Genomic DNA, 20,646 nt, shown 5'->3' with positions numbered 1-20,646 from the left:
ACACACACACAGAGAGAGAGAGAGGCTGGCTGGGTGGCTGGGTAAATAAACCCTGATTCTTCAGTTCAGTGTTGTTTGGATGACGTGGAGCAGCAGAAGTCTGTGGGTTTGTAGACTGACTCTCACACGGAACTAGACAGGATCGAATCCCCTCTTTTGATACTAGAAGTGTTAAAATAAATGAGTGTTTAAGCGGAATTGCTCCTGTGCATGCTTATATCTCTGTAAGTAGCCAGTTAGCAAGCTAGCGAATTAGCATGCTGTGAGTTAGCCTGTCAGTTCGGTTCTGTTTAAAGCTAGGCGTTTATTAAATGAATATCCTGAGGAAGTTATTTTGCGTTAAATGTTATGAATTGTCTCTCAGGACGTTTGGAAACCTGGTAGCTGATGTTACTTCTGTGTGTAAACCCGGGTTTTGTGCCTCTCTCTGTCTGAAATGTGTGTTTCTGCACATTTGAAGCTGAAACCCTCTGCCTGAGGCAGAAATAAGAAGCAACTAATATTAATAATATTTGTGTTCTACGTTTAGGTCTTCCATCTAACCCGGGCTCCAGTTGTGTCTCCATCTAATTCACTTTCCGCATGTTTCAGTGTTGACGCTGTGTTAGGAGCAGGGATGAGTAACTCAACTCGACGCTGCTTTACATAAAATGTGACTCTTCTAGTTCTCCTCGGTTGAGGTGTTTTATTAAAACCCTCCTTTTATTCATTGCTTGTCTATCCAAATGCCTTGTAGATGAGCTGTCTTGTAGTTAGACGTTTGAGATTAATTCAGGGTCCCAGACTGCACTTTATTTAATTGATTGTCATGTGGGCTGCCTGACAGGAGAGAGCATTGTGTTTATATTTACACCACTGTGCAAAAGTCTCAGGCACCTCGTTTCCTTTTCTGTGCAAACTTTATGAAGAATAATAATGAAAGCTACTGGGTTTTGCTGCAAAATTTAAGAAGCAAGTGTGGCTGTCGGAGTGTCCAGAAGAACCGTGACTGCTCCTGCAAGATGATCAGTAAAACCTACAGCTCGTTTCCTTATAAAACTGCACTCGTTGTACCTATCAGTTTTGTTTTTGTTTTGTTTTTAACGCAAAGGGTTGTCTCACAGGGCTGTAAGGTGGTGTAGTGGTTAGCGCTGTTGCCTCACAGCAAGAAGGTCCTGGGTTGGAGCCCAGCGGCCGGCGAGGGCCTTTCTGTGTGGAGTTTGCATGTTCTCCCCGTGTCCGCGTGGGTTTCCTCCGGGTGCTCCGGTTTCCCCCACAGTCCAAAGACATGCAGGTTAGGTTAACTGGTGACTCTAAATTGACCGTAGGTGTGAATGGTTGTTTGTCCTGCGATAACCTGGCGACTTGTCCAGGGTGTACCTCTCACCCATAGTCAGCTGGGATAGGCTCCAGCTTGCTTGCAACCCTGTAGAACAGGATAAGCAGCTACAGATAATGGATGGGTTGTCTCACACCAAATGCTGACTTTGTTTCATTCTGTTTGCTGCTCGTTATCCTTTTTAACAAGATTAACTAGTACGTTTTAAGCAATTCATGTCATTATTTTCGAAGGCATTTTTACAGCATTTCTTTATGTACCTAAGACCTTCGTACAGTACTCTTTATTTAGAAAAAAAAAACAAACAAACCATAATGTGTTAAATCCTGCTGGAGCTGTGGTCATATCAGACATTTGCCTACCCGCAAAATGTATTTTCAGGGGCATTAAAGGGCATATTCTGGACCAATTTATTATTATTTTTTTTTATATGAAAGAATGTCCCTTTACACACTTATCCAGAAGGGTAATTTTGCACAAGGCCATCTGTCTACAGCAGAAAAAAATAAAATAACAAAACACGTCTGGAAAAATCCCAAGGGAGTCTGGAGCCAGATTCGTGACGTTACCTGCGGAAGCGCCAGCAGGCTGCGCGAGCTTTGCACGGTTTCAGTGCACAGCCTGTGTAGACCAAGCGCTCCCATTTCTCTCTCATTGTCCGGTCTTTTGGAAAACGATGAGTACTAATCCCATCAAGATTGGTGTTGCTACACCCTCCTATGATACATCTGTTAACCATTTTAATAATTACGTGATAACGTTGAAGAAATTTGCAGAAAACCACCAGGTCGTTTTCTCATAAACAAACCAGCGCTGACGTAGGATTCAGAGGGAGGCGTCCCGCACGTGACGTCACAAAAATCAATGTTTCCCGGGAAATCCAAATGCCAATTTTTTTCAGAGGCGGACCAATTCGCCTCAAATGGCTTGATTTCAATTGAATTTTTCTGGTATTGCGCAAGGTAAAAAAATTGCACAAAATGCAAAATGTGACAGATATTTGACCAAAGTTTAATATAAAATAGGAGAATTACATTGATCTTGCTCCTGAATTTACTTATGATATGCCCTTTAAAAGTGGTTTACGGGTTCAAAAATCTATTCACGTGATCGATTTGAATATGAAGTTCCAGTGGTCGAGTAGTCAGCTGTACACTAATATCCATAGCAGTTGCTCAGATATTGCTCAACCCTTCTGTTTGTGTCTGTCTTATTCATGAGTGTTTTTTGTTAATTTAGATGTATGTTTTATTGTCTGTATCTTGCACAGGGATCAGGGAAAATGCAAAAAAGCTTGTCCGTCTCTGACAGTGATGGTTTTTCATTTGTTCCCTTGGTGGCGCTGGAGCTGGCCAAGAACACTGAATCAGAGGCCATCACATGGTTATTAGGCAGAATAAGAGACAAACAGCAATATGGAGGTAAGACACCAGCTGCAATATAATGTAGCCTGGATGCCAATAGTGACAAAGCACTTTGTGAAAATGCGCTTTATAATCCTTGTATGTTTTTGGTCGTATTGCAGTTTGCGATGTCGCTCTGTTCTCTACGGTGCTTCTTTGGCAAGAGATACTGTGTACAGAAAACTCTGAGCCATACACCCTCCAGTCTGCAAAGCTTAATATATTAACAGGGTGTTAAGGCTTTTACTATCATGCATGTTGATAAGACTTGTAATAACCTACAGTATATCTACTACAAGTCAGCCATGATTAGTACAATACCATGCACAAATCATTGCCTTAGACAGAAAGTGAATGCAGCTTGTGTACCTCACTCTCTAGTGAAATCAGTGATCCTTTGAGGCAGGTAATCATTACAGTTTGTATGGTGTATATCCAGGACTGTTTCAAACCGTAAGTAGTACAAGTTGTCCCATAGGCCCACCAAGCCATCAGAGGGCCTGATAAAAATGCAGGATTCAAAATATTTCAAAGTTCAACAGCCCTATGTGTAGCAAATCAAATTTAAAACGAAGATGATATCATGTGATTTAAAAGTCCACGCACTAAGCATATAACTGTCACTTCTGTTTAACTTTTTTCAACAGTCTCTTTCTATCTTTTTTTTTTTGCTGATGTTATAACACCTCAAATGTCTTATAATACAAAAGCCATAACTGATCCGAGATATGAAAGCAGAACAAGTTGTCCTTACACTCAGAATGACCACTTTTAGGGAAGTTTTTAAAGTGTCAGGCTTTGCTGAAATATTGCAGATTATGCCTCACTGAGTAACTGTAGTGTTATACTGCTCATTATGGGTTGATTTTTAAATGTTGAAAGATTTTTTTTTTTAAATAGTTTGTTTGGCTTCACTAAGACTTTTCCCATTTGTGTGCGTGTTTTTTTGTTTTTTTCTTTATTTTGGTAGGAGCTGAGCTGCTGGTGGAGCAGCTGCCACTTGGAGGACAGGATAATCAAAAAGTAAATCCTAATGTTTTTCTTGTGGGCTCCACCTGGCAGAGACTCCTGCATGGAGCAGAAGCTTTGGGACTGTTTAAGGAGTTCCATGATGGTACCATGCGAGGATTCACTAACGCCAACCAAGAGAATTTCAAAGAATTCCAAGGTAAAGACCTCAGTTAGGCTGAGCTGATAGAGCTGACCTTTGGGTCACAGCTTTACAAAGACTCTAATGATTATAAATAGGAATTGTCTGTAAAATATTGATGTATAGGGTGCATATTCCTTATAAGAATTGAGATGTATACATATCAGTGGAAAGATGAGGAAATAATTAGATTTTGTCTCATCTCATTATCTGTAGCCGCTTTATCCTGTTCTACAGGGTCGCAGGCAAGCTGGAGCCTATCCCAGCTGACTACGGGCGAAAGGCGGGGTACACCCTGGACAAGTCGCCAGGTCATCACAGGGCTGACACATAGACACAGACAACCATTCACACTCACATTCACACCTACGGTCAATTTAGAGTCACCAGTTAACCTAACCTGCATGTCTTTGGACTGTGGGGGAAACCGGAGCACCCAGAGGAGACCCACGGGGAGAACATGCAAACTCTGCACAGAAAGGCCCTCGCCGGCCACGGGGCTCGAACCCGGACCTTCTTGCTGTGAGGCGACAGCGCTAACCACTACACCACCGTGCCGCCCAATTACCGTATTTTCCGGACTATACGTTGCTCCGGAGTTTAAGTCGCATCAGCCAAAAAATGCATTATGAAGACGAAAAAAACATATATACGTCGCACCGGACTATAAGTCGCACTTTTTTGAAGGGTTATTCTATCCACAGAATCTGTGATTCTATCTGATAAGCGGCGCGTGGTTACTGCGCGACTGCATTGTTTATTTAATAAACGAACAGCTGAGCAGTGATAACGCGCCTTTTGCCCTGTAAGTAGCCTAGTCTGATTATTTTAAATATCTACTACTATCTTTAATACTATCACTATCGTTATTACTAATAGCCTATATTATTATTATAACTAATATTAGTAGCCTATTACTGATGCATTAATCAGTTTGCTTTTAGAATATTTTTACCGGTAGGGCTTATTCTCGCCCCATGGCTCTTTCATCTGTGTTATTAAAGCTGTAGTCATCATCGAGGAGTGTCATTCTTCATTTTTGTCGAATTTTATTTCATCAAATCAGAGGTCAAGTAGGCTATAGGTATATCATCTCCAAAGACAGGTACGGTAGTAAAAACAACCGTCTAGTGAAAAAAACAACAACAACCGCTTTTAAATCCCCTACTTAAATCCTTAAAATGAGTCATTTAACTCATGTCTTGTGTGATCTGATCTCCAATGGTGAAATAAACCGGTTGTGATGAGTACAGTCTGTTATTTTAGAAGATAAATGTAATATATAATTTAATATATAGACTAATAAAAATTAATATTTTATAATATAATATCACGACATATTACTGTCTGTAACTGTTCGTCACTAAAGCGTTTTCTAAGATCATAATGTCTGATATTATTATTATTATTATTATTTTACACACACAATAAGCGCATGTGCGTAAAGTTATAGTAAACCATCCCCCGCCTTTTTTTTTTTTTTTTGAGTCGCCGGACCCACCCACCTCCTGCGTTCAGGGACCTCCCACTTCACAAATTAAGCACTGCCTAAAATCACTACATAACTTATTTAAATAACTATAGGCCTGTCATTAATAATAAAACACAGGTCAATCAAGTTTATCAAGCTGATGATTTCACTCCAAATCAGCAAATCCATTGAATTCCTCATCCTCGGTGTCGCTTCTGAACAACTCTGCCTCCAGCGGCAGATGAAGCGCCGTTTCCTCTTCTTCTGCGTGGCTGTCATCAGACTCAGCATCAACTCCAGTTATTCCGCGGTGAAAAAAAAAAAAACATATATACGTCGCACCGGAGTATAAGTCGCATTGCCAGCCGAACCATGAAAAAAAGTGCGACTTATAGTCCGAAAAATACGGTAGATTTTGTTTCATGCTTAAATCAAGTGCATTAAAAGCAGTGATTACAGCAGTTTGTTTTTGTTTGTTTGTATTGTTTCAGGGGATGGTGATGGCTTCCTCAGCATTGCAGAATGTCAGTTCATTATCAAACATGAGCTGGACACTTTGAGGGCAAAGGATGAAACCCATATTCCTGGATACCCTAAACTTCAGCTGTATCCTGGAAAGTCAGTCAGTAAGTTAACCAGCATTTGCACCAGCACTTGGGCTACGTGGAATATAGTTGTATACAAACTCTAAATTTAGTTAGACTTCATTAGAGAATAGTATACCAGATTTATATTAGATCTCTATTTTGTTAGGAGTTGTGTGTCAGTGAAAACTCTACTGTTTAACTGCTGCTTTTACATTTTTTTTCCAGTCCGTAGGTTACAGTCTAAAGGAATTCTAGTCCAGTATTTCCCTCTCCATGATAAAGAGGAGTTAAAGAGGCTCTCTTCAAATTGGTACAAAAAGATCAAGCTGTCTTTTCAGCCACTGAGTGAGTCCATCAATATGAGTTGGGTGACCATAAACCTGACAGCTGCATCTTTCTTTGATTAAATTCTGTTTTTCTTTTCAAAAATTTTATAGAATAATTATTATTCTATCCACATTCGCTGGATATGAGCAATCATGAGCTCTGATTGGTTACTCCAGTATGAGGCTATCAGCTCATATACCGTGAGTAGAGAAAAACAAAATGGCAGCATGTTGCTGAATCAACCAAGGACGAAATAAAAACTACTTATTTGAAAACAAAATCCCAAAATTTATCAATTATTTAAAAGAAACAGAAATGGCTAAAAGAATACAGTTTCCTCCTTCAATTCTAATAGCTCCTGTTCCACACTCCAGCCCAGTTGGTGGCGGTAATGCACCTTTAAGCTGGTTTTCCAACCACCAAAAAACCCTAAAAAAGAAGAAAACCCCCAAAAATACAAAAAAAAGCAACAAAATATAGAATAAAAGTATTTGATGGTAAGAACATGTAATTTTTTTTCTTCAAGAATTATTATTATAGCATTTTTCATACATTGCTACTGTCATTTTGCCGGTTTGTTTACATTCTAAGCGGAAATGATGTTCTTGGACGTTTTGTATAAAGTTCTTATTTATTGAATTTGCAAAAAATTAAAAATGCTCTGTTTCTCAAAATCCAGTGACTGTGGATAGAATAAAACAGTTATTCCACTCAATCCTGTCGTACATGGCCTCCTCGGCTATCAGCTCGTGTACGACTCGATTTCATGGAATAACTGTTAATTATTTTTAACAACAGTATTTGTAAATGAAATAATATAAGCTTTGCCAGCATCCCTATACTCATCAAATAAAAGTTTGCTTTAGAAAAACCGTTGTTTACCTCTGCTGGTGCCACAGTAACCTAACTAATTTGTTCTTTTGTGTCCGTGACTTTGCAGATGATATCAGGCATTACTTTGGTGAAGGTTTGGCACTCTACTTTGGTTTTCTTGAGTATTTCACATTTGCTTTGGTGCCCATGGCCCTGATCGGCATCCCCTATTACCTCTTTGATTGGGAGGACTATGATAAATATGTTCTGTTCGCTGTCTTCAACTTGATATGGTCCACTGTCTTCCTGGAGGTGTGGAAAAGATGTAGTGCACAGCTGGCTTATGGATGGGGAACGCTGAGTCGTAAGAAAGCATTTGAAGAACCACGACCGGGATTTCATGGTGTTCTGGGCTTTAATCCTGTAACAGGCCGTGAGGAGCCAACCTACTCTAACACCAAGTATGTATACAAACAACAGCAGAAGTAATTTCAATCAGGGATCACTGTGATTTCAGTTTGATCTCTTTCAAAGGTCTAAGAAAATATAAAAGCATGATTTACTAACGGCTGAAGGTACGCACTGTTACCCTGTGTCCAAAATCACTCCCTATATAGTGAGTAGGGAGCGACTATAGTGGACTATATAGTGAGGTCGCCATTTTGTAGTGCTGTCCGAATGTATAGTGAGGATTATTACACCCTATATAGTGCACTCAAAGCATCCCACCATGCATCACGAAAAGTAGTGTACAACCGATGGTCACGAACCAAGCAATATCCCATCATACATTGCGGTCATGCTGAAAGAAATCAAATCAAAAGCCTCAAATTTGATTTAATAAAAGGTAGCGGCAAAGATGAAATTATTCAGCCTTGATTTAAAAGAACTGAAAGATGCAGCAGACACAAAGTACTTTGTATTTATTAATGTGGGAAATATGCTCAGTATAATATGTATTTATCACAAAAATGCATGCATGTATTTATTATTTTGAAAACCCACCAGCCGACTGATCTGGCACATTTTAATTGTGTGACAGTAATGATGTAAATAACAGCACTGTGGAGTAGTGTCCGAAAGTGTTTTTTCATTTGATCAATGAGCTCACTATATAGTCCTCTATATAGTAATTCCCTATATAGTGAGTAGGGAGTAGTGACCAAGTGAATGATTTCTGACACTGGGTTAGATTCATAATTGGTAGCCACGTGATGATTCACGATTTCACGATTTGGTTCATGATTCGATTTTCCCATTATTATTATTTATTAATTGAAGAAAATTATATTACCAAAGAATGCAAACTTTTTTTTCATATTCTTTATGAACTTAAATATTCCTTTTGTTAAATTAAAAAACAAACAAAACCCCCTTTTGTTTCATTTTCTTAATAACCAACACTTACCGTAATTACTTACCCACATTCTTAAAGGTTGGTGTAAAATATATACATGCTATTCACCAGCTGGGAGGTCCGTATCGTGAAATACTGTGACCAAGGTCTTGAAAGTACTGACCAAGGTCACGGTATTTCACCATATGGACCGACCTTAAGCTGGTAAATAATATTTTTTTTTTCTTCACCAAATTCTAACAGAAAATGAGAGCGCCCGAAACGGAAAACTGAGCCGAGGCGAGTCGCCATTTTGAATCCTCATTCACGGCTGTAATGCAAATGGCTTCCTCCTCAATATACAAGTGCACTTTCGTGGCAGGAAAAAAAACTACATTTTGCCGCCTATGTAGTCCCCATTTATACAAATAGGAGTCATTCAGGATTCAGCCATGTTTTTGCTCGGCATTAGCAAGTTAGGTTTTTAGCTTTCTCCTGAAATGTTTTCTTTTATTTCTTCTTCCTCAGGGTAATAAAACTCACTTTTGCTCTGAACACTGTCGCTATCACTATCCATGCGGTAAAATTAATGCTATTCTCCTGAGAAATGCGAAACTAAATGTTGACAAAAAATTGCTACCATGTTTGTTGTTATGAACGAGCGAGTTGCCAGAGGTCCGTAACTGGGGTCCGTACCGTAGGGTACGGACCCGCTCGCCAGCCAATCAGAGCGCAGGATTTGATGGAAACCGGACCGCGACAAAAATAAAATAACTTGTTCACTAAAATATTCCTTTTATTAAAAATGAAAAGTTAAAACACACAGGCTTTTTCTCAATAAACTTCTGTGAACATTTGTAAACCTTCATTTTTTTAAGCTTTCAGCAGTCTGTAAAACAGAGCTCTGATTTCCTGTTAAATCTGTTTGTACAGTCAATCACAGAACAGCTCTTTCCCATTTTAAATCTATTTTTGCTGCATTAGAGCTGTGTTACTTCCACCTGCAGTGAAATCATGTGCATTCCCTCTATTGTACGTTATTGTGCTCTCTGCTGCCTAACCAATGCAGTTTTAGTGAGGCATTAAATATTAAATGCCTAATAATTGGCAGAAAAGATTTGGAATTTTTTTTTAAACATGCATAGAGTTAATAATTTTACAGTCTATACATAACATTTGTGTCTTGTTCCATACAATAAATTTACAAAGTTCACTAAAGCAATCAGTTGTTACCAAATGTTGGTGTTAAAAACAATTATTTGTGCCGGATGCCTGAGAATATTGTTTTAGAGATTATTTGCTTATTGTGCCTCCACAGACGGCAGTTGAGGATATATCTTGTGTCTGTCCCCTTTGTGTTGCTGTGCCTGTACATCGCTCTCCATGTCATGATGATCTACTTTCGCATGGAGACTTGGGCACTGAGTATTTATAATGAAGATCCAAACTTCCTAACAAGTGTGCTGCTGTTCATACCAAGTATCATCTATGCAGTGGTCATTGAGCTCATGAACCTGTTATACCGCTATGCAGCTGAGTTTCTCACAGACTGGGGTAAGTGGGGAGAAATAAATAACCATGGAGTGAGTGTGTGTGGCTAAAGAGCTAAACATTTTACACCGAAGCAAGCAGATTAAAAGATAATATAGATATTTAGGTAGTGCCTAATAGCAGAGCTCCTGATGAGTGTACGAGGAAAATATTTGCAAGGGCACAAAATCAACCTGAAAATATTATAGCACATGAACCATGGAATTGTGTAGTGTATTTCACGTCAGTGAACTGCTGCAGTGTCTTGTGACAGTTATGCTAATAATGAGAGACACATCACAGTTATAAATACATATTTATTCCTTTCTTTGACACCACATGCCATGTACCAGAAACAACACCACGGCATTTTATTATGCTGCGACTTTGCTGGGTGCCTGGTGGACAGCAGTGAACCAGTGCTTTCACTTTACACCATTACTATATACAACCCCGATTCCAAAAAAGTTGGGACAAAGTACAAATTGTAAATAAAAACGGAATGCAATGATGTGGAAGTTTCAAAATTCCATATTTTATTCAGAACAGAACATAGATGACATATCAAATGTTTAAACTGAGAAAATGTATCATTTAAAGAGAAAAATTAGGTGATTTTAAATTTCATGACAACACATCTCAAAAAAGTTGGGACAAGGCCATGTTTCCCACTGTGAGACATCCCCTTCTCTCTTTACAACAGTCTGTAAACGTCTGGGGACTGAGGAGACAAGTTGCTCAAGTTTAGGGATAGGAATGTTAACCCATTCTTGTCTAATGTAGGATTCTAGTTGCTCAACTGTCTTAGGTCTTTTTTTGTCGTATCTTCCGTTTTATGATGCGCCAAATGTTTTCTATGGGTGAAAGATCTGGACTGCAGGCTGGCCAGTTCAGTACCCGGACCCTTCTTCTACGCAGCCGTGATGCTGTAATTGTAGCCCAGGAGTAATAGGGTTATACCCGGAACAAATTAGTAACAAGCTGAAAATTTCAGAATATGTTCAGAATACCTTTAGGAATAACATACTAAAAGTCCCCGGAAATCCCCCTTGTGCTCTCTGAGAAATTCAAGATGGTGTCCAAAATGGCCGCCAAATGGAGATCTGCCCATATCTCAGGCCAAAAACAAAATATTAATGCAATTAAAAGGTCAGAATATATGTTTTGTAGGGTAGGAGAGTAAATTCCAACATGTGTGTATTAATTACATTGTGTATTAACATTATATAATAACAGTGTACACATTATAACAGTATATTTGTGTATAGTGTGGATCCATTGGTTACTCGTTCACTCCGTATCATCCTATTCTGTTCACAAAACAACAAACACAATTACTAGGGGTTGGAGCACTTATTTTCATTAATATTAATTAAAGTAAATTGGTGGTGTAAAATGAAAAATGGCATGTTAAAAGGTCATGCTGAGTTCAGTCATTTTTTTGTCCGAACACACTGGCATTGCTAGTAGTAAAGACTGGCGCTAGAAACTCAAAGATTAATTTTTTTCCACCCTTAAACAAGCTTGAATAAATTCCCTACTTCATTGATGGTACAACAAAGGTCCAAGCATTACAACTGAGGCACTGAGAAGTGTTTAAGTCTACTCATTGTTTATAAGCAAGAGCTTTTATTGAGGCAGACCTTTTTGTCATGAAAGTTGCCGGAATGTTGAAGTGTACTGAAACAGCTTGCCATTATAGTTTTAGAAGATAGAGTTCTCAAATTTAATTTCCCTTTAATATTTTATCAAAGCTTAAAGATGCACTAAATATTAAGGAAATTGATGTCTAATTGTTGTCTTACGTTATGTTCATGTATGTAGGTAGTCTACTAAGCTAATCTGTCAATCATGTCAACCATCAAATTCCATGTAATTTCCACATTAATGACCTTGTAATCTTGGTTAATTTTAATTTTAACAGTGTGACAATGGTGAATTTGCATTGCTTGTATGAGAGAACATATAATTTAACATTTTAATTGCATTTATATTATGTTTTATCCCTGAGATATTGAAAAATCTCCAATCGGTGGCCATTTTGGACGCCATCTTGAATTTCTTAGAGAGCACAAGGTGGATTCCCGGGGACTTTTAGTATGTTATTCCTAAGGGTATTCTGAACATATTCTGAAAAATTCAGCTTGTTACTAATTTGTTCCGGGTTGGACTCAATTTTGAGCTAATGCTCTTGGGCTATTGATGCAGTATGTGGTTTGGCAGTGTCATTATGGCAAATGCAAGGTCTTCCCTAAAAGAGACGTCGTCTGGATGGGAGCATATGTTGCTCTAGAACCTGGATATACCTTTCAGCATTGATGGTGTCTTTCCAGATGTGTAAGCTGCCCATGCCACACGCACTAATGCAACCCCATACCATCAGAGATGCAGGCTTCTGAACTGAGCGCTGATGACAACTTGGGTCGTCCTTCTCCTCTTTAGTCCGAATGACACGGCGTCCCTGATTTCCATAAAGAACTTCAAATTTTGATTCGTCTGACTAGGGTATTAGGCAGAAAAAGAAATTTACCAGTCAAAAATAATATTTTATATAATCCTGATAAGCGCCGCAGGTGCGAAAACGAGCGCTGCAGGCGCGAAGTCCCTCTAGGGGGGTCTGGGGGCATGCCCCCCCAGAAAATTTTTGAAATTTAGACTTCATTTCCTGCATTCTAGGACATTTTCAGGGTGAAATGGCGTGTAATTTTTGATCAGAAATATTGCATATTTTTACTTTGTATTTTTTTCAGTTTCACTCCTGAATGTATCAGATGTATGTATGGTGTTTGATTTGGTAACAAAAGTGAAAAGAAAATAAACAACAATGAATTGTATATAATCTTTTGATCTAGTTACAGTATTTAATAAAAAAAAAACCCAACAGTATTCTATTTTACCATACCCCAATGAAACCCCCTTGTTAATCAATGTATCACACATACCTTTTCTGTCTTTTTGTGGAAAAACGAATCAGTTTTTGTCACATTCAATTTGGGGCGTTTGTTGGGATTCATCTTGATCCAGAAGAGTGAGTCAGCAAAAAAAAATGCGGTTCTCCCGCCAAGAAAGAGGAAACTACAACGCAGGGTGTTTGGCAATTTTCGACCAATCAGAATTCGCGATTTATTCAGTCCGCATGTTACAAGATTCAGTGCGGGCCAAAATGGCGGAAACGATGAAATATTCTGATTTTTCATTTCAAGTTTTCAGTATTTTTCGTATTAAACTGTGTTTCTTACGATTTGTAAATGATGGCGGAACCACACACGGACTGGCCATCGGGAGTAGCGGGAGTTTTCCCAGTGGGCCGGTGGTTCAGTGTGGGCCAGCGGAGAAAAAAAAAAAAAAAACAGTTGCGCGCTGGCCTTTAATATGATAAGCAATGTTAACAGTTTCTTTAACAAACTGTTAACATTGCTTATCATATTAAAGGCCAGCGCGCAACTGTTTTTTTTTTTTCTCCGCCGGCCCACACTGAACCACCAGCCCACCGGGAAAACTCCCGCTACTCCCGATGGCCAGTCCGTGTGTGGGCGGAACATAACTGGATTTATCGGACGACATGTGGGAGTATTCATGTGCGAAAATTTTCGGCATTATCGTCCGTTTCAGTATCCGTCTGTGTGTATACTTGCCCGTTGAAATCGGCAATCACCCGTCAAATTTACGGGTGGACGGGTCTCTGCCTAATACCTTACGTCTGACCACAGAACAGTTTTCCACTTTGCCACAGTCCATTTTAAATGAGCCTTGGCCCAGAGAAGACGTCTGCGCTTCTGGATCATGTTTAGATACGGCTTCTTCTTTGAACTATAGAGTTTTAGCTGGCAACGGCAGATGGCACGGTGAATTGTGTTCACAGATAATGCAGGGCTCGACGTTAACGCTTGTCCGGGACAAGTGATACTTCATGTCGGACAAGTTCATCGTCTCAGTTACTTGTCCGATCGGACAAGTGCCAAAATACGCCGATATTCGGGTTACATATCAAATTTATCAGTTTATTCACATGATTTCCAAAGCATCTCACTTGGCATATTGTTTTGATGAATCGCCGGATGTTTCTATTCGGAAAGAGCGATGTGCGCATGCGCAATATTCCACTTGCGAAACCGGCCAATACTGCTTTGTGTATTTGAGCTGAAAAGTAAACAGTCGTTTATGATTGGTTTTAATCGTGTTATACACGTTGACATTTCTGTTGGCGGGATCATTATTTAACTGTATAATTTACGTTGAGTATGTGATAATTTCCAAATCTTTGAATTGTTGTTGATGGTGTTCATTATAAAAATTTAGACATTTAGAAAATGTCCCTCCTGAAGTTCGGCTTCACAAAGAAGTCTAGTGAATCTGAGGCATCTGGTGCTGAAAAGAAGAGGAAACAATCAATCACAGCAGAACTATGAAAGCAAGAGAGAGCGGAAATTTCTCAATTCTTGGAAGCAGTGTTGGGCGGTTTTGAATTCTACTTTGCGGGCAAAAAATGGCTTGGGCTGGTTGACAAAAATTGGGCAGGTTTGACGTTAGTTCGGCGGGTAAGTACCCCTTAGGTATTTTAAACAACCAAAATCGAGCATTGGCCTAAAGTAATTATTAACAATAAACATTAATCTCATTAAGTATTATTTAAACAAAAAAAAGTCAATGTAACTAAGACTAATATGAATGTGTGTAATGTAGTGCAGAAACTGAACTCATAAACTAGTAAATAAGTGACGTAATCCATTCTCCACTTTCTCTTCTCATGTTACATTCAGCCATGCATCGTAGCCTAACTTTTTTTTGTTTTTAATTGAAGTATATAAAACGGGTACAATCTAAAAAATCCACAAAAATCAGGATAACAGATGAAGAAAATACATGGATGTAGACAAAAATAAATTAAGCAGGATAACTAGGCCTATAAAATTAATAAAACAAACAGGATAAATAAAAAGGTAAATAAATGACAAATAAAAAATAAATAACCTCAGCAATGCAGATGTTAGATATGCATCATAGCCTAACATAGCCTACATAATATTCTGCGTGTGCGTGACCTACTGGTGCGTGTAGGATTCAGAACACAGCAGATGATTGCAGAGTTATAATCTGATTGAGCCACACGGAGCCGAGTACCGGACAGCAGATTTTTCACCTCCAGCACTGACGATCTCATGTTGCCATTTAGAAGTTGTTTGCATTGTTGTTCGATTTACAAATAGTATACTGCTCTTTAGCTGCATATTTTTACTTTACAAGATAGACATCAAGTACATTTTGGGTGGTTTTAAGTGCATTTTGGTGGGTTTTGAACATATTTTGGGCTGGAAAACGTCAGCAGTATCTGGCAACACTGCTTGGAAGGATGAATTTGAATGGGTCCAAGACACCGGAGATGGAATGCAATGTTCTCTGTTCATATCGCATCCTGCTTATGCTGATGTCTCGAGCAGCATGTTTAAAGGTACAGCTTCATATAGGCGAGACATTCTAGTGTCATGGCAAGAGTACAAGCCACAAGCGGTGTGGAGGTTTTCATAACAAGATATATTATCTTGTCATTTGATAACGAGATTTCAGTGTATAATAGTGATTTACAGTATTAATCAGTCAATTTTGTTATCAGTTGTTTTTATTTGTAGCATTGTTGTTATTTGTTTCTTTTGTCCAAACTAGTGATATCTCAAGTCATACATTTTATGATAATGTTACTTTTTGTGATATTTGTTACTGATCTGTGTATATATAATGGTTAGTGTTTCTGGATCTCATAGTATAATTATTTTGTTCTTAAAATTTTATGTTCATAATTTCTACTCTATTGGAATATATTGCTTCTGAACTTCAGCATAATAATTGGTGAATTATGGTATCAATCAGTCTGTTTTACTATATTTTTGAACTTTTCCCTCAGTATATCAAGTATTGATTACTTTTGATTCATAGATATTATGCATATGTTGTGAATTCGGAAACAAATGCAATAAAGATTGTTGGGTTACAAATAGTTTATTAGTGTTTTTTGTTTTTTTTCTCAAATATTTCTTCGGACAAGTCAACTTCACATTCGGACAAGTAAATTTCCTTTCAACTTGCCTGACAGGACAAGTGGTTTCAAAAGTCAATGTAGAGCCTGTAATGTTCTCTGGAAATATTCCTGAGCCCATTTTGTGATTTCCAATACAGAAGCATGCCTGTATGTGATGCAGTGCCGTCTAAGGGCCCGAAGATCACGGGCACCCAGTATGGTTTTCCGGCCTTGACCCTTACGCACAGAGATTCTTCCAGATTCTCTGAATCTTTTGATGATATTATGCACTGTAGATGATGATATGTTCAAACTCTTTGCAATTTTACACTGTCGAACTCCTTTCTGATATTGCTCCACTATTTGTCGGTGCAGAATTAGGGGGATTGGTGATCCTCTTCCCATCTTTACTTCTGAGAGCCGCTGCCACTCCAGGATGCTCTTTTTATACCCAGTCATGTTAATGACCTATTGCCAATTGACCTAATGAGTTGCAATTTGGTCCTCCAGCTGTTCCTTTTTTGTACCTTTTAACTTTTCCAGCCTCTTATTGCCCCTGTCCCAACTTTTTTGAGATGTGTTGCTGTCATGAAATTTCAAATGAGCCAATATTTGGCATGAAATTTCAAAATGTCTCACTTTCGACATTTGATATGTTGTCTATGTTCTATTGTGAATACAATATCAGTTTTTGAGATTTGTAAATTATTGCATTCTGTTTTAATTTACAATTTGTACTTTGTCCCAACTTTTTTGGAATCGGGGTTGTAGTTATCATTGAATATCAAACTTGATATGTCAAACAGTTATTTGGTTACATCCCTCATGTCCACGTGCATTGGTGCTCAGAGCGTGCAGTGCCATTAGGACTAATTACCATGCACCTGTTCTTGATTAGAGTGCAATCACAGCGCATATATGTAAGAACTCTCAGTAACACACGGACTTTGTGAAGTAAACACTCTACCCTGCATCTAACGTTACCAAGCCTTGTATTATGTATTACTTTTCTGGTTTTGACCCTGTTTGTGTTTTTGGACTGTGAATATTGTATTATCTCTGATGTTATCTCTGATATCTTCTCTGTACCTCGCTCAACCACTGCCTGTTAGTCAACTCTGCCTTCGTCTATGTTTTGGATCTGTTTGCTAGGGTGCTTTCAGTAAAACTCTTCCTGCACTTATCCGTCTATCGCCCTTACATGATAGAAACTGTCAACTGTCCAATAAGCTAGTGGACTAATAAAACTGTTTTAACTAGTTTGATATGAAACTGCCCTGAATATTATAAGTAAAAGGTGTTGGTAAATAATCCAACGTTATTTAAAAAAAAAGGCAAGTTAAAAATAAACACTGAATAAAAACCATCTATCTTATGTAAATAAAGAGAGAAATTTCGGTGTCTGGTGGTCAAGTGTTTGAGATACGTTGCTTTGCACTCACGGTGGGGTTCCCTGTGAAAGCCATCAGAAATCAGGTTGATGCATTACCGTATTCTCTTAAGTATGGGGCTCTGCTGTTAACTGCATGGGGCAGGTATGTAAATCAAAGGGAGTAGGATTTGTGTTTTTGTTTCTTGCATTTGCATTTTTTTATCCCCCGCTGGCCAAAAGGCCCGAAGGGGGATTATGTCGTGGCAATGTCCATCCGTCCCTCCCTCCCGGGAAGGGTGCTCACTTTCTGAAATCAACTCCTCACAATTTTTTGAGGAATCTCATGAAACTTGACAGGATTCTTTGTTATATGTTGATAATACGTGTATTGTAATTTCACTAAATTCGGTCGCATTTTACCAGAGTTACAGCCCTTGGTTAACAAAATTATACTTTGACAATTTCATGAGTGTGTTTTCCTTCTGAAATCAACTCTTCTCACAATTTGTGGAGGAATTTCACCAAACTTGGCAAAAGGCCTTGTTTATATGTCGGTAGTATGCATATTGTTATTTTGTTCAATTCAGTCACGTTTTACCAGAGTTGTGTCTCTTGATTATCAACCTTGTACTTTCACAATTTCATGAAAGTGTGCTTGCCTTCTGACATCAACTCCTCTCACAATTTTTGGACAAATTTCTCGAAGCTTGGCAAAAGGCCTTGTTAATTTCGTTTGTGAAAAATTTACCAGTTTTGACCCTTGATTAAATAACTTGTACTTTGACAATTTCATGAGGGTGCACGTTCTTCTGAAATCAACTCCTCTCACAATTTGTGGAGGAATTTCACCAAACTTGGCAAAAGGCTTTGTTATATGACAGTTATATGCATATTTAAATTTTGTTTAATTTGGGCAAATTTTACCAGAGTTATGCCCTTGATTATTAACAAACTTGTCACTTTGGCAATTTCATCAAGGTGTGCTTGCTTTCTGAAATTAACTTCCCTCACAATGTTTATTATCCCTCACTGGCTGAAAGGCCCAAAGGGGATATGTCATGGCGATGTCCATTCGTCCGTCCCAGGAAAGGGTACTCGCCTTCTGAAATCAACTGCTCTCACAATTTTTGGAGGAATTTCACGAAACTTGACAGGAGGCATTGTTATATGTCGGTATAATACACATACTGCAATTTCGTTCAATTCAGCCACGTTTTACCAGAGTTATGGCCTAGTTGCCAGCGGGGGATATTGTGCTCTCACAGCACTCTTGTTAGAATATCAAGTTTGCAGTGTAGATACACAGATATGGAGGCCAAATAGGTTCCTGTTCTAGTTCTTAGATCTGTAAGTGGTTTTTTTTAGAAAACCTGAGGCACTTGAGGAGATACCACAGAGACTGGTGCTTTAGATTGTGTTCACTCTACCTCTTGTGTGAATATTTCCTGTTCTCTCGCCTGCTGTATGTTTAGAAAACCACAGACTAGAATCATCCTACCAGAATCACCTGGTTCTTAAAGTGTTAGTGGTGAGTTTAAAGACACCCCACCCGGAAATTTTCTATTCTGCATTTGTCACTAATTATAAATGCTGTTTAGATTGTTTGAGTAATTGCTTTACTAATCCGATTACCACTTTTTTACAGTTCAACTTCATCAACTGTTTTGCTTCTTTATTCTACATTGCCTTTGTAATGCAAGATATGGTGTTGCTTCGACACGTGAGTAATAACGCAAACTTAAGTATATTATTAACTTCAGTAATGCAAAAGTTTTTGCTTCTGTTGCTGATTAAATGATTTTATAATTTTGCTGTCTTCAAAGTCATGCTCCCAATTATTATATTTGTCTGCAGCATCTAGAGCTAAAGTTCAGTTGATACTTCTGTTACTGTTACTTCATATGCTGTTTTTATTTTTTTTAGTTTATTTTTTGTATTATATTGAAAAGATATAATTAAGATTAAAAAAGTCCTTTTTTTTTTGGAATGGTTGTCACTGTGAGGTGGTTGTTGTTGTTTTCTTCTGCTTGTAGTGCATGCCAAACACCACCACAAAGCAATGTTGCTTAAAGTGGCTTTTGTGTTTGTTTTTGTGCTTCAGAGTCTTGCCACTCTGCTCATCACTTCTCAAATCCTGAACCAAGTGATGGAAGCCTTCCTGCCGTACTGTCTGCAGAGGAGACGTAATAAGAAGGTCCATAAGAGAGTGAGGAGGGTGATGGGAGATCAGGAGCTCCCCATGGTGGAGCAGGTCCATCTGGAGAAGGACATGAATACTTACCTGGTGAGCCTATAGAAGCCACCTGGGCGATGAAGAAGTTGAAGATTAATTGTATTTAGAAAAAGGATATGTTCAGCCATTTACATTTTTGTATATTCGTTGTCAGTAAATATTTTTTTTGTATAAAACCTGAAACAGTTGAAATAACTTGGTCAAATAGTAGCAGTCAAATAATTCAACTGTCTGAGCCGACAAACTGTATTCAGTTTGCAAAAAGCCTGGAAAACTGTTTGGATATTTTTATAATGCACTCGATACTTCCAGCTAAACTTGTGATCCCCCCCCGAGGATAAAGAAAGACCATATTGTCTCTGGTCTCAGTTTTTAAGAAGAATTGTTCTAACTGTATGTCTGATGATCAGGGCACGTTTGATGACTATCTGGAGCAGTTTTTACTGTTTGGCTACGTCAGTCTGTTCTCCTGCGTGTATCCTCTGGCTGCTATGCTGGTGGTGCTCAACAACGTCACAGAAGTTTATTCAGACGCCTTTAAAATGTGTCGCGTGTTCAAGCGGCCATTTTCTGAGCCTGCATCTGACATCGGAGTGTGGCAGGTGAGAGCGAGGTCAATAGTCCTTTCATTTGTCCTCTTTGCCTCAAACGGTCTTGTTAACAAATAGCTTATGTTACTAAGGACACTCCAATTACACTGCAACCCTGCTTCAAAAAAAAAATCACTGTGTCATATCCACGTGCGTTAGCACGCATAGTGCCATTTAGGGATAATCTACAAGCTTACAATCCCTGTCACTTTTTTTTTTTTTCTGCTTCCGGTTGAGAGTACGTCGTGCGCATTCTGGCTGCCACTTCTCACCGGAGCTTTTTTATTTTATCTCTTTTTTTTTTTTTTTAATTTAATTTAATTTAATTTATTTAAAAAAAAAATTTTGTGTTTGTGTAGTTTGATGTTTGAGTGTTTTGTCTGCCGGTTGTGGTGTAGTTCCGAACCCAGTTTTGGGCGTCGGTTCCCTCCAGGCCTTGATTCGCCATGGGTGATGCCTGTGCTTCTAGCTATGGACTGCAGTGAGCTCATTGCTCATTTTAA

General features: G+C 38.6%; 1 protein-coding gene across 5 annotated transcripts in view; it reads left to right on the top strand.

Moving 5' to 3' along the window:
• The window catches only part of ano10a (anoctamin 10a), a 58,838-nt gene continuing 38,192 nt past the window's right edge, over positions 1-20,646 (top strand). The window contains exons 1-11 of one of the 5 annotated variants that reach the window (XM_060922054.1): positions 1-41; positions 2,589-2,739; positions 3,692-3,889; positions 5,834-5,968; positions 6,155-6,274; positions 7,197-7,530; positions 9,724-9,959; positions 18,793-18,848; positions 18,966-19,040; positions 19,422-19,604; positions 19,964-20,155. In XM_060922054.1, coding sequence (XP_060778037.1) covers positions 2,601-2,739; positions 3,692-3,889; positions 5,834-5,968; positions 6,155-6,274; positions 7,197-7,530; positions 9,724-9,959; positions 18,793-18,848; positions 18,966-19,040; positions 19,422-19,604; positions 19,964-20,155 — 1,668 coding nt within the window. In that variant the 5' untranslated portion in view covers positions 1-41; positions 2,589-2,600. Of the gene's footprint in view, positions 225-2,588; positions 2,740-3,691; positions 3,890-5,833; positions 5,969-6,154; positions 6,275-7,196; positions 7,531-9,723; positions 9,960-18,792; positions 18,849-18,965; positions 19,041-19,421; positions 19,605-19,963; positions 20,156-20,646 lie in introns of all 5 variants that reach the window. The other 4 variants (XM_060922053.1, XM_060922051.1, XM_060922052.1 and 1 more) reach the window with 4 other exon arrangements.

This window comes from Neoarius graeffei, chromosome 5 (assembly GCF_027579695.1).
Source record: "Neoarius graeffei isolate fNeoGra1 chromosome 5, fNeoGra1.pri, whole genome shotgun sequence".
In the NCBI taxonomy this organism is placed as follows: Eukaryota; Metazoa; Chordata; class Actinopteri; order Siluriformes; family Ariidae; genus Neoarius; species Neoarius graeffei.
This window is presented reverse-complemented; position numbering and strand designations above follow the sequence as displayed.